Source organism: Crocodylus siamensis, chromosome 2, assembly GCF_052110815.1.
Source record: "Crocodylus siamensis isolate JL-2025a chromosome 2, ASM5211081v1, whole genome shotgun sequence".
Lineage (NCBI taxonomy): Eukaryota > Metazoa > Chordata > Crocodylia > Crocodylidae > Crocodylus > Crocodylus siamensis.
The window spans coordinates 112,730,402-112,743,978 of record NC_143396.1 but is presented as its reverse complement, the minus strand read 5'-3'; the positions used below and the strand labels follow the sequence as shown (position 1 = coordinate 112,743,978).

At 38.6% G+C, this 13,577-nt stretch overlaps 1 protein-coding gene across 1 annotated transcript in view; it reads right to left on the bottom strand.

Moving 5' to 3' along the window:
* FAT4 (FAT atypical cadherin 4) overlaps window positions 1-13,577 on the bottom strand; it is a 241,366-nt gene that overhangs the window by 21,593 nt on the left and 206,196 nt on the right. Inside the window, exons 11-12 of the mRNA XM_090034521.1 lie at window positions 7,019-7,123; window positions 3,605-3,912 (exon numbers count right to left, since the gene is read on the bottom strand). Of these exons, the coding sequence (XP_089890647.1) occupies window positions 3,605-3,912; window positions 7,019-7,123 (413 nt within the window). The remainder of the gene's footprint in view (window positions 1-3,604; window positions 3,913-7,018; window positions 7,124-13,577) is intronic.

Sequence of the window (13,577 nt, the reverse complement as noted above, 5' to 3'; positions counted from 1 at the left end):
TAAGACTTCAAACACAATTTTTTGTTACAATTACCTTCCCCACCCCCCTAACCCGCTTTCCAAATCTGGTATTTCTACCATCAAGGCTCTCTATCTCCATATTCTACCTGTTTGCAGGTCAATTGTATACTAAGATGACCCACTGAGATGATGTATGTATGCAAAGAGGGCATGTGCAAACTATTCTATCACTGCTCAAAAATAACAATCATTACAGTGGGATATAAAACTATCAATGAAGCTAATGCTCTCAGAGCACTCTTTAAACGAGCTCTCATAGATCTCATTCTTATAGCTTTTCTTGGCTATCTAGGTCATTATGGAAGCAAAAAAATAGCTTAAAGTGATATAGAAAAAGCCATCTTCCCACAATATTGATAATTACACTGTAAAGTAAGATAGAATAACACTCTAGAAGGGGCTTACTGACACATGCATTAAAAGCAATGAAATGACTGCCATTATTTTTAGTTGGAGTTAAATCAGGCTTTCTAAAGTAACAGAAAAAATGCATAAAGCCCATTTCCTATAATAACAATAAAAGATTAACGCATTTCTTAAAAATGAAGATTAATTATTCCTTAAGTCAAATTTAAAAAAAAAATAAAACATGATCCTCTAACTGTATATATCAGCTTCTCAGATTACCTCAAAATGTGTGGCAGAGGTTTAGGGAAAATTTAAATCAAGTGTTACTTTTTGACAACAGTTTGGTCTATGTTTATGCTTAGGTAACTCTACAGGAGTTATACAAAGACTAAACACTATTGGTATGCTATTACTTTATAATACATTGGCATTTCTTTTGCCTACAACTAAGTTCACTCACCACTAATATTACTCTCTTGTTGAAAACACCACGCATTATTTCTTAATACATACCATGTGCTGACATGTTGCATTGACCAAATGAATTCATGCCTTTCAAACTTAAATCATGTCCTATAATGTCTATACTGTGTATTTTTTTCATTGTTTCATTTTTATAATGAAAATTCATCTTGCATTTCTTTTCATACATACTGACCAACCCATCTCTCTTGAGAAACATCAGTATGCAATACCTAAGTACATTAGATGCTGAGTATAAATGAAACAATTCATAGAGCACTCAACCGACCCCCCCCAAAAAACCCCCCCAAAAAAACCCTGATTGGTTTATATGCTGTGACATGTATATATATTTTCTTTCAGAATATTAATGACAAAAATGAAAGGAGCATTTTTGTTTTTAGTTAGCTTAATAAATATAATTTCCCTAATATACATTTCTACGCATTCACAAACTCAGGATGAGCTATAACTCTCTCTGAAGGACTGTATATTTGAGAGCATATTTTGCTTGGACCAGAGTTCATACAATTTATTTTCTAACATTAGTCAAATGTTCCTGCTTGTTACTTTAGCATTGTTACCTTTTCAAGTTATGAGAGTTTCTGTCCCGTCACTCTGCAATATCTCAAGACTGACAACTTAATGATTTTACCAGTTTCCGATAATATCCCACTGCACTGTAGGAAATGACAGATTTGAAATCCAGTAGGGGGTTATTATATACTTTTTTTGACATGTGGGAGACATTTTTTCCTTCAACAGAAATTCTTAAGACAAAGGCGATTCTTGCACATTTCGTATTTGTAAACATCTGATATGTTTGGGAAAGCTTTAATGAAGACATTGTTTCAGAGGTGATGGTTTCTATAAAACTTGATTTTAATTTTAAGCATTCACAAAGGTAACTTTCTGGAAAAGATCTTTTTTTGTGCTGCCATGTATACTACAGCCCCTTTTATAAATCCAGGACTCAATTTGCATGACAAACATTTTCTTTCATGTACTCACTTATTTGTTACCACTGTATAAATATAGATATACACACGCATCTTTATTTAGACATGCACTGTATAGGTTAGGTTACTTGCTAAAATCCACACTTGGATACCTAAAGCATCCCTTAGAAGTCTAGTTAAAGACCTTTCTTAGAAAACTGGAACTAATGTATTAAATATTAAAATTAGCATGCCCTAAGACAAAATCATTATCTACATTTGTAAATATTTTTCATGAAAATGTAGAAGATGATGGTATCTACAGAAACACTCACAAAAAAATTTCAAAATTTGGAACAAACTATCCACCTTGAACACACATGAATGCAGAAAAAATAGTCTCAGCAACACAGTTGCATTGAAATGAAAAGGGTTTCAGGTTCAAGCTGCTTGCAGACAAAGATATAAATGATTTGGTCAGCAGAGGCAGGAGGCAGAGCCCCACTACTGTGCAACAACAAAGACCTACACATACCACAGTGTAACAAGGTATGAGAGAGCAGTACATCAATTCCAGGTGCTACTTTAGAGTCAGCACCAGGATAGTGGGCCCTGGGGAGCCTCCACAATGGCAAAAGCAGTCTGTACCATGGGAGCTGCAGTAGCAGTCCATGTGGATGGAGGTAAGATACTCTACAGCTCAGCCCCTTGGCTCCTTTCCCAGGGTGCAATAATTCCTAGTTACACCTCTGCGTAGATATTGTAGCCCCTAGCTACCCTCAGGACATTTATATTCTTGAACCCATAATGCATGCAACTCTATAACAGCATACTTGGCACAATGACTGAAATATTTTGGATTGGCTGTATCAGCGTTTGGCTTTTCTGAGCAAAGAGCAGTGTTTATGTGGTAAACTGTGATTTTTGCAGCATGTAATCATGAAAAGTCTTCAAGATTCAGAAAAGGCTATGTGGTGTAGAACATCTAATTCCTTTAGTCCTTCCACTACTTCTAGCCTAACATGGAAAACAAAATGTGGAGGTCTAAGGAATATCTGTCCAATGTTTGAAATATTTGCTTCCCTTTGAAGAGGAAAGTATTTGGTTGACCAAATATGATGACAAACTTATTTTGCCTGATGTTCAACTAGTTTAAAAAGAGCATATTGTTTGGGCTGTGTGTTCTGATTAGGAAATACTGTTAAGAAATTAACAGGAAGATGAGGCAAAGAGAAAGAAAATCCATAGAGAAAATAGAATGAAAACTGGAAAAGAGCGAAGTGCTATATATATGTCAACCAACTGTACCAGCCCAGAGTTTGGAGGATCTCTTCCCTCCTAAGGTTTCTCTTTAAACAAGACAAAAGAATACTTGCCTGATTTAACAAACATGAACACCCTTAAAAATAAATGGGTTTAAATAATAGAGGGGGGGAAACCTTCAAACTTGATTGGATTTGTAAAAGTCCTAAAATACAGAGGACTCTAAAAATCCAAGAAATCTGCCTATTGCTGCTCTACAGATACCAAGGTGAAGTATCTTTTGGATTTCACTACTGTTTTAGTCTTTTGCTAATAGTCTTTCCCATAATCTACACTAGTTAATTAGTCCCCTGTATAGCAATTTTGTTAGTTAATTATTTTCATACCTATTTGTCACATTTAAAGGGGCTTTCTTTTAGTCTGAGCAAACTATTATAATTCTTTCAGCCAAACTTGTCTATGATAGAAATGGGTGTTTTTCCAAAATTGTCCCTTTAAAAAAAATTCTATGGAAAGCAACATTACTAGAGTTTGCTGATCTTTAACTTAATTCCCAATTCAGCATTTCTTACCATTCCAGCTCTCCGGGCAATAACAGTGTGAAACTGTCCATCAGACACCTTCTTCATTGTGGTAAGTTTGTATGTACCACTGCCCAGGTTGTAGGAGAATCTCAGCCTTTCTTCTGTTATTTCCAAGGCCAGGAATTCTGCCTGCTCTCCAGTCTGATTGTCATAGTTATACAACATTAGGGCATTACTTTTGATAGTGGCAAACTTAATATAAATATAATTGTTGTTTGGATCCATACTGGGAAATTCCATATAGGACAACTCTTCAAATCCATAACTATTCAATTCACAATGATTTCCAAAGACACCTATAAAAGAGGTTATATGTTAACTAGTTATTACAACATTGGATCAAAGTTCATACCATTTCCAGTAACAAATCAGGTGGTTCTGTGCTTTGAAATATGTTTATGATTATTATTTTTAAAGGCATTAGTTATTTATCTTGGATAAAAAGTCTTGTCCACACTTTTATTTACTGAAGTATGTATATTCTAAAACTGTAGATTAAGATAGAGACATTTTCACGGAATAAAAAAGTATATTTGAGATATTAAGGTTATGTTACACTGCTTGAAAAACCTGTGTTCACATCTCGTCTAATGTGGGTATTAATGAATATAATGTTTATATTACTGCAGATGTGGAGATAAATTGGTTAACAGAACTTTTTTTTAATACATGGCTATGAGTTTCCCATTCTGCTTCCCATTCTGCTTTTATAACCTTTCTGAGACTGATTTATAGCCAGACAGTTGATAAAACTTGGTTCATCTCCTTCCCTCCTCTCAAACTGTGTGTTTGTATTTTGTTTCTGTTCATTCTTTTTCAATTTAGTTTTTGACATGACTTTTATTGTTACTGCACTACTAACTTAAATTTTTTCCCCTATAAATATTAGTGAACTCTGGTAAATAGTGCAGAGAAATTCAAGGCACTGCCCAGGCACGTCATGGCTGTTCACCCTGTACCCTGTTCACCCTGATCATGGGGCAGTGACAGCAGAGGGCTTAGGCCCAGGGCAGAACCACAATTTGCTCCCTGCATGTCCCTGCCAGCAGAACCAATGAGTGCAGTGTGGATGGGCCAGGGCTAGATAGGATCAATTGCCCTTTCCACCCACCATCGTCACTGGCTGGGCCACCCACTCTCACTTTTTCCCAGCCAGCAACACCTCATAGAAACTTCTTAAGTGGCCCTCCAGCCCCTGTTCTAGGAATTACTCAAATATAGTGGTAGGGCTTCTCTGGCTTTATTCTTTGAATTTTGGTTTTAGAACAAAAAGTTTTATAAGCAGAATATAAACAGAAGTGACTAATATTGAAGTGGTTAATACAGTGGAACTCAGATTTTTCTTACTTGGATGGTTCAGCAACCTACTTAATTTGCAGTGGACCAGTGCTGTAGCAAGGTGTGTGTGGGGGGTTGGGATGGGGTGAGTGGGGTGACTGCCCCAGGTGCCAAAGTGAAAGGGCACCAACAAGCACTGCTCAGCCTGGGTGGGACGTGGGACAGAGCCGCGGCTCACTTGCGGGGGCACAGGGACAGGGGAAGGGTGGCTTCCACCACTGCATGCACTGCAAGAGCAAGTATGGTAGGGGGTGTATACCCCTCGGATCTGTGCATAGGGCAAGGGCAGCTTGCGGCTGTGGGCTTTGCCCTGTTCATTGCTATGGCACTGCAGTAGATTGCTGATTACCAAGGCTTTTCCTTCAAAAGGCTCTGCCTCTCTAATTGCCTGGAATTCATCAGTAGTTCCGCATAGCTAATTGGAGAAGTGGAACCATTTGAAATAAAAGCCACTGCAAACAGCCGAAGTATCTCAGTGGCTTTCACAGCTGTTTCTGTATACCCCTCATCTTCACAAGGGGGACATAATATGGCGAAGAATCCTGGGTCTACTGTAAATTGTTTTGGAGCTGGCCATGTTTTCTCCCATGCATTTAATAAGGTGTAACAGTCATAAAAATAAGTGCCATATTACGTATTTCAAATTATATTGCTAATTGACAGAAGTGATAATTAAGTTTTTTCATTCCTTGTCTCCTTTTTTTGAAGGGCCATAAATGAGGCTGAGAGCAGAACCTCTGATATTACACCCACGTCCTGGGTTTCCGGCATGCTCAGTAGTGGGTTGGGATACCATTTGGGGATCTTCACCAGAGGTATAACATGCCACTCTGCACCCTAGGCAATGGTGGCTTACAGGGCAGTAGCAGCTGCTAATAGCAGCTCTTATTTTTGCACACATACCCCTACTCCCAAGTTAGCACCTGGAGCTGCTGTTCCAGTCATCCTGCCTTTAGTTATGCTCACCATCTCATTTATAGAGCTCACACATGGAAAGCATGAATAGGTGAGAAGGCTTATTTTCTTAGAGACTTGACAGAGCACTCTGGGTGCCTGTAGATGTGTGGGGCACCTGCTCCAATGCTCTGTAATTACAGTGTGTCAGAGCAGACTCATGCTCCAGTAGCTTCAGCATCTTGTGTATTCAAAATGGTGGTGAACAAGCTTTAGTTAAAGCAACCTACTGCCATTTTGAAGTGCAGGATGCTGCATACATGAGACACGGTGGGTGCTTTAATTCGAATGGCTCTTGAGCCACTCTAAATAAAGGGACCCTCCACACCTCTAGAGCATATGTAAAGACATCCTCTGTTGCTCCAGTTTAAATATGGAGTCAGGTGTGACCAAAGGTGGCACAAGAAGGGAGGCTTGATTGTGACAGGTCCTTAATCAGGATATTCAAAGTGAAAGGCTCCATGCTCACTCCACAGGCCATTTGATAAATCCAAGGGACAATTAAAAACCTGGAGGTATTTTCTTTGCTGAACATTTATTTGGGGAATATTTACCCCAAATTGAAGTTTTGGTAGGCTCAAAATTATTTACTAATTTCTGCTTATTGCAATGAATACTTTCAGCCAAGCAAAATAAATTAAATAAAAATAAAAGCAAAATGTCAGAACTTCTATGTCCTGAACAGGTGGTTGAAGCAGTCATGTGGGACATGGCAGACCTAGATTTAAATCATCTCTCTGCCTTAACTATGGTAGGGATTTGAACCAGAATGTCCCAGTTCCTAGCCAGTATCTTAACTAGTGGCCAGTAGAGATTTCTGGGGTAGGTTTTTCTCAACTTCTCCTGTTCAGCTATAATAGATTTAAATGATTCAGAAAAAGAGAGGATTACTCATCTCTCAGTGGTTACAGCACTCTTCTGGCATGTAAAAATCATGGGTTTAAACCTCTGCTTCCTAGAGCAGGAGGTAGTAGGCATTCATTTCTCATGATATGCTAAACTGAGCTAAAGAAATGGGTAAACAGAGATTCACAGAGCTTTTATTTATATAAACGTAATGAAGCTCAGCTAACAAAATCATTAGTGTAAGAAACCAAAAGATATGCTTACCAAATGGACAGTGACAATAGTATCCTTCCACTCCACTTTGGCAGGAGCCTCCATTGAAACATGGGTTGCATTCACAGTAATTGACAGCAGAGTCGCATGTTTTTCCTACAATCAAGCAACAGAGTAAGTCTTCAGGTTAGAGTATTCATGTCATTTTCCAAATAGGTCTTACATTTAGACAACCAGATTACAAGGGAATCCTAATATATAGTTCATATGTGGTTTAGAAACATACTTATGGATACTTATCTTACATGGGTGTTAGGAGACTTAACTACTATTTTTCAGGTGCACTGACATCATTAGATGGAAGGTGCTATTTGGCTGTGAAGTGCGGTTACCCCCAGTATATTTTGAGTGAAATGAACTCATTAGGGTGACAAGAAGCAAAAATCAATGGAAACCCTAACCTGAATTCGTACGAACATAGCAGGATTAACACAGGCAGGTATTGTATATTAGACAATTTTTTGTGCTTTTCTTCATCAATTACAATCTCCTTTCTGACTTGGAGGGGCCATCACTCTCTGGAGTTAAAGCATCTTACCTTGGTCCAGCTTTGTCTAAGTAGACACTGTCACATATGGTAAATATTATCCATTAGAGAATAAACTGAGTCACATAATTCATTTCAACAAGGAAAGGAGCCTAGCATAAAACTGAATATTTTAACAGATGCTGAATAATAGCAATGGGGATCTGTTCATATTTGAAGCAGCAGCAACAAAAGAAATTATATGGACTACCACAAGTACATACATAAACTAAAATTCTGTCCAGATGGGAAAAAAGCAAAAACTACTTGTCTTCACTTTCAAGCCCCTTCATAGCTCAGGCGTATCTTGTTCCTCACCTCTTGTTCCTAATATCACATACAGCTGTTGATGTCTGCCTCTAGTCTGCCAGTAAAGTTCTGCCCATTTTGTTTCAAAATTCATCTTTCTTTTTTGCCCTTTGCTACATTTAAAAAACTACTAAACTAATTACCCACCTTCAAATCTCCGTACTGTCTTTGCTTACAAACATACTTTTCAATAACTAGCCAGTGGTGTGCTAATATTTATTCCACTAATCATAAATTATTATAATTGTATCACAATAAATATACTGGATATTGCTTGTACTAGAAAACAGAAGTATCTTGTACATCTTAAGTCCAGTTAACCCACAGCCCTAGTTAACTGAAAAGCACTTCTGTCCTATGTCACAAATGCACCAGTACACAGTACTTTATTACTTAACCAGCCTCCTATATTTCTCAAGATAATGTGTCTTTATTAAGTCTTTAAAAAAAAATCAAGGATATACCACATTAACTTGGCTAGCATCACAGAAACTTTGCAAGTGGAGACTACCTGTTTTAGCAGCTTTTGATGAGGGCTTTGAGGGATCAGTCATCTCTCCTGTCTACATCAACTTGATCAGTGGGCAGCAGTACACCAAAGTAATGGAGAATGCTTGTGATTTAAAATGAATTCCTAACTTCACTATAGATATTAAAAGCAGTTCCAGTCCCTCCACTTGATTTTGTTTTTTAAATTTCTTCTTTTCCTTTTTTCCCCATCCTCATTTCTGTTGACCTATGCGTTGAATTAGCTGAAGAACCTGGATATTTACTTTTACACTGCATATTTTAAACGGTTTTAGCATCTTCTTTCTCTTTTAATAACTGTTTGAACAACTGCTAATACCAATAAAAGCTTAGTCGTATTCACACTAGCTGTTTTAACATAGAAGATGCACTCCCTGATTAAGCTAGTCAGGGGGCTCTTTAAACTAACATTTCCTTAGAATAGAGAGGAAATCCAAGGCATTTTTGGCTGTTCACTGAAGTGCTAAAGACTCGTGAAGAATATTCTTATTTATGTTTGAAATCTTGTGATGATTTAACAAAGCCGCTTCTAAATCAGCAGGATCACTTATCCTCTTTAAATCAGAGTAACAAACTCATCCAGCAGGCAAGACTCTTACGGATAAAAATCATCAGGAGACAATGGAATACAGGAATGCTATTTAACTTGAACTCTACAGAAATTCCAGATAAGGACTTTCAAAATTATTTGGTAGAAGTCATCCACAGAAGATTCTTAAACATTTAAAAATTATTACCAACTTATCTACCCATATACAGATATAGTTATATGTGCCTATAAAGCTGCACATAACAAGTCACCAGAAATTGTTTTATTGACTTCAGGAAGAGTGGAAATAGCCCTTTATTAATGTCACAAAAGACCCAGAAATGTATGGCTAAAAAGGGCCTCATGAAGTTATTAGCACATTCCCATGTATTAAGGCAGAATCAAGCATTTGATCCTATGACCCCAGCTGACTTCCTGCCCTTTGGGCAGGGGGCTGGACTCGATGATCTTCCGAGGTCCCTTCCAGCCCTAATGTCTATGAAAACTATGAAATTTCCAGATCACCCTAGTACCTGTTTATCTAATGTGTTTAATACAACCCTCCCCCTTTCAGTTATAGATATTTCAGAGCCTCCCTAGGTGGCATAATCCAGTGCTTAGCTATCCTTAAATATTTTCTTAATATCTAAACTAAATCTTCTTGGCTGCAAATTAAGTTAATTACTCCTTAGCCTATTTTGGTGGATATGGAGAAAAAAATGATCACTGTCCTCTTTCTAACAAACTTTTATATACATTCGAAGACTTTTATCAGTGTTCTCTTCAGTCTGATGTTTTCTAGACTAAACAAACCCAACTTCTTCAACTTTTCTTCATTGGTCATGTTTTATAAACCTCTTATCATTTTTGTTTTTCTCCTCTGGACTCTCTCCAATTTGTCTATGTCTTTCTTTAAGTGTGCTGCCTAAAACTGAATGCAGCACTACAGCTGATGATTTTCCACTACTGAGAAGGGAGGTAATTATTCTCTTCTAATCATACACAAGAAGGTCTTGTTAATACATCTCAGATTCATATTTACCTTTTTTTACAGTGGCATCACATTGTTGACACATACTTAGTGTGTGGCCTATGATAGCTCCAGATCCTTTTCTGCAATACTGCTGCATAGCCAAGTATCCCTATTTTATATTAGTGCATTTAGTTTTTCCTTCCTAAGTGTAATATTTTACAACTGTCCTTGCTGAAGTTCATCTTTTTTATTTCAGACTGTTTCCCCAATTTATTAAGCTTTTATACTAATTCTTTCTTTTGAAATGCTTGCAATCTCTCAGGGCTTGGTCTCATCCATAAATTTAAATCATGCCCTCTATTCCCTCATCCAAGTAGTTTATGAAAATACTGACTACTATTGGAGCTAAGACAGATACTCCTGAAATGTCCAACCAAAATAACAGCAAACTACTGTGGACATTTGTCACTTCCTCCCTTCACACACAGTTAAAGCCTTCTTCATTAGGTAGCAAGTTTATATTATAGACCAGCATGCTATCACCTAATAGTTCTTCAGATCTAAAGCCAAACTCCATTAGTATTTTGAATCCAAATAGAAACCAGAAATAACACAAGATGCCACAACAAAATCCAGGAAGAAAAGGATTATATTGTCATCAGGAAAGGGGATTCCCTGCCTTCCAGGATAAGTTTCTAGTTCTAATATTTCATGAGCTATTGAAACTTTAGCATATCCCTTTTCCAAAACTAAGTCATCAGTTGACAATCCCTTGTAGTCAAGGATGATTGTCTTCCATGATTGTCTTATCTGTGGGTCCAAAGATGGTAGTCAAGGCCAATCTGGGATTAACAGACTCTACTGCAACTTGGGGATATATTTCCTTGCAGAGAGGATGGCTCTGGATTTCTGATTTCGTCTGTGACATACTATTTCTGCCACTCCCATTTTTCCATTTCCTGCTATTGTTGTGATGTTTCAAAGTACTGAGATCCTTGTGGCAAACTCTTCTTCCATTTGGGGTGGTCCTGGGTGATAGCCTTCCATGAGTTGATGTTGCATTTTTTCAAGTTGGCCTTAGGATGTCCTTGAAGTGCTTTCTTTGCCCTCCTCTAAAGCACATGCCTTGCTTGAGCTGAAATAATTCAATTTGCTTCAGGAGTCTTGAGTCAGACATCTGGATGATGTGGCCTGCCCACCAAAGCTGATGGCAAATGATCAACACCTCAGTACTCACGGTGTTTCCTTGCAAGCAAGATACACAAATCTTAGTGTCATCTTCCCACTGGATTTGAAGGACCTTTTGCAGGCAATGTTGATGGTATTTCTTCAGCAACTTGAGGTGTCTCCTGTACATTGTCCCTGTCTGAGCTCTGTACAGTGAGGTAGGGATCATGACTACTTAATAAACCATGAGCTTGGTTTCAAATCTGATGTTGTGATCTTTGAACATCTGTTTCCTCAAGTGTCTGAAGACTACACTTACATATTTGAGGCAATGCTGGATTTCTTTATCAATGTCAGCCTTCTGGAAGAGGTGACTTCTGAGGTACAGAAAATACTCAACATTCTGCAGTGTCTCACTGCAAATGTGAATTCCTAGAGCTGGAGACTGTTCATTAAGACCTTGCTGATGGAGGACCTTAATCTTTTGAAAGTCAAGTGTGAGTTCCATTGTCTTTTATGCCTCAGTAAAGACACTGATTATTGTCTGAAGGTCTGCTTCCAAGTGAGCAGACACTACAGCATGATCAGTATACTGGAGCTCAATGGTTGAGGTCAGGATAGTCTTAGTTTTGGCTTGGAGCTGGCTTATGTTAAACAGCTTACCATCCATTCAGTAGTTTAGGTGCACTCCAACTGGAAACTTGTTGGTGGTCAGATATAGCATTGCAGTAAGGAATATCACGAAGAGTGGAAGAGTAATGATATGGCCTTGTTTAACTTCAGTCTTAACCTCAGAGGGATCTGTGATGGATCCATTATAAAGAACCACCTTTTGCATACCATCATAGAGCAGGCAATGAAGGTTAACAAATTTCACTGGGTGTGCATACCTCAGAAAGATCCTCCATAGCACTTCTCAGTTGACAGAGTCAAAAGCTTTTGTGAGGCCAGGGAAGGTCATGTAGAGGGGTTTATTTTGTTTCTGTTTATTTTGTTTATTTTTTCTGCAGCTGACAAGCAGTGACAATCATATTGGTTGTTTCTACTGATGCCCTAAGCCCATACTGAGATTCTGGGGGAAGTTATTTAGCATGTGGCAGAAGACAGTTCAGGTGGATTTTTGCAACAAAAAAAACTTTCCTGTGCTGGACAGCAAGGTGATCACTCTGTAATTTCCATAGTTGGGCCTGTCTCCTTTCTTGACGATTGTCATGATCATGGCATCCCTGAGGTCATCTGGGATTTTCTCATCATTGTCAATCCTTAAGGCACGGAGCTGTGATGTGAGCTCCTCTTCCCCCTAGCTTGAAGATTTCAGCAGGGACTCCATCTGCTTCAGATGCCTTGTTATCCTTTACCTGCTTGATGGCTTTCCTCACCTTGTCAAGGGCTGTAGGGATTCCAAGATCATGTCTAATTGTGTGTTGTAACTGAGAATGTTTTCATCAACAATAGAGTCTTGACTGAGAAGGTCTTCAAAATGCTCTGTCCAGCAGGCAGTGATGCCTCCCCTTTCCTTGATCAGGTCTCCTCCTTAGGTCTCAAGGGGGTTGGTGCCTGTGTGCTCAGACCATAGATGTCTTTGGTGGCATTGAAAAAACTGTTCATATCATAGATGTCAGTGAGATGTTAAATGTCCTTCGCCTCATCTTTCCACCATCTGTTCTTCATATCACAGGTCTTCTTTTGAACCTCTGTCTTGGCTTGTTCGTTATCCAATTTCTTTTGTTTGGAGTTAATGTCATTCTGCTGAGCAAAAAAGGCCTGGTGTTTAAAGTCAATCAACTCTTGGATGTCCTGGTCATTTTCATTAAACCAGTCTTGATGTTTCCTGGTACTGAATCCAAACGTCTCTTCACAGGCCCTCATGACAGCGGAGTTGAGGGCTCCCCAAGCACTGCCTACAGTCTCCCATTGTTGCTGATTGGAATTTGCCAGTTTTTCATTGAGGTGCTAATGGAAGAGGTCTCACTCCATTGTGTCTTGAGTCCTTCAATGTCGGCTTTCCAACAGCATTGCTTCTACTGCTTCTGCTTTTAAATCATTCCCATCATTTGGGAGCCAGTTTGAGTGACATAACCAAGCAGATGAGTTGGTCATTGGCCTAGAAATTGTCATCTCCTAGCAATCATCATCTCTTCACAAGTAGTGCAGACATCTTTGTGATCCCAGGCACGAATGATGATGCAATCAATCAGGTGCCAATGCTTAGACTGTGGGTATTGCCTTGATGTTTTGTATCTGTTTTTCTGGCAGAGCAGGATGTTGGTGATGGTGAGTCCATGTTCTGTGTATTTGGTCAAGAGGAAAATGCCATTGGAGTTGATCTTTCCCACTCCTTGCAACTTTGGCATTGAAATCACTAAGCAGAATAAGTTCATCTCACACCAGAACATTAGAGAGGACTTGGTCAAGGCTGGCACAGAATTCCTTTTTGGTTTCATCAAAAGTCGGGGCACAGGCACTGATAAAAGTAGCATGTTGGCTCCCCTAGTTATCCAGTCAGGAAAAGGGTCAG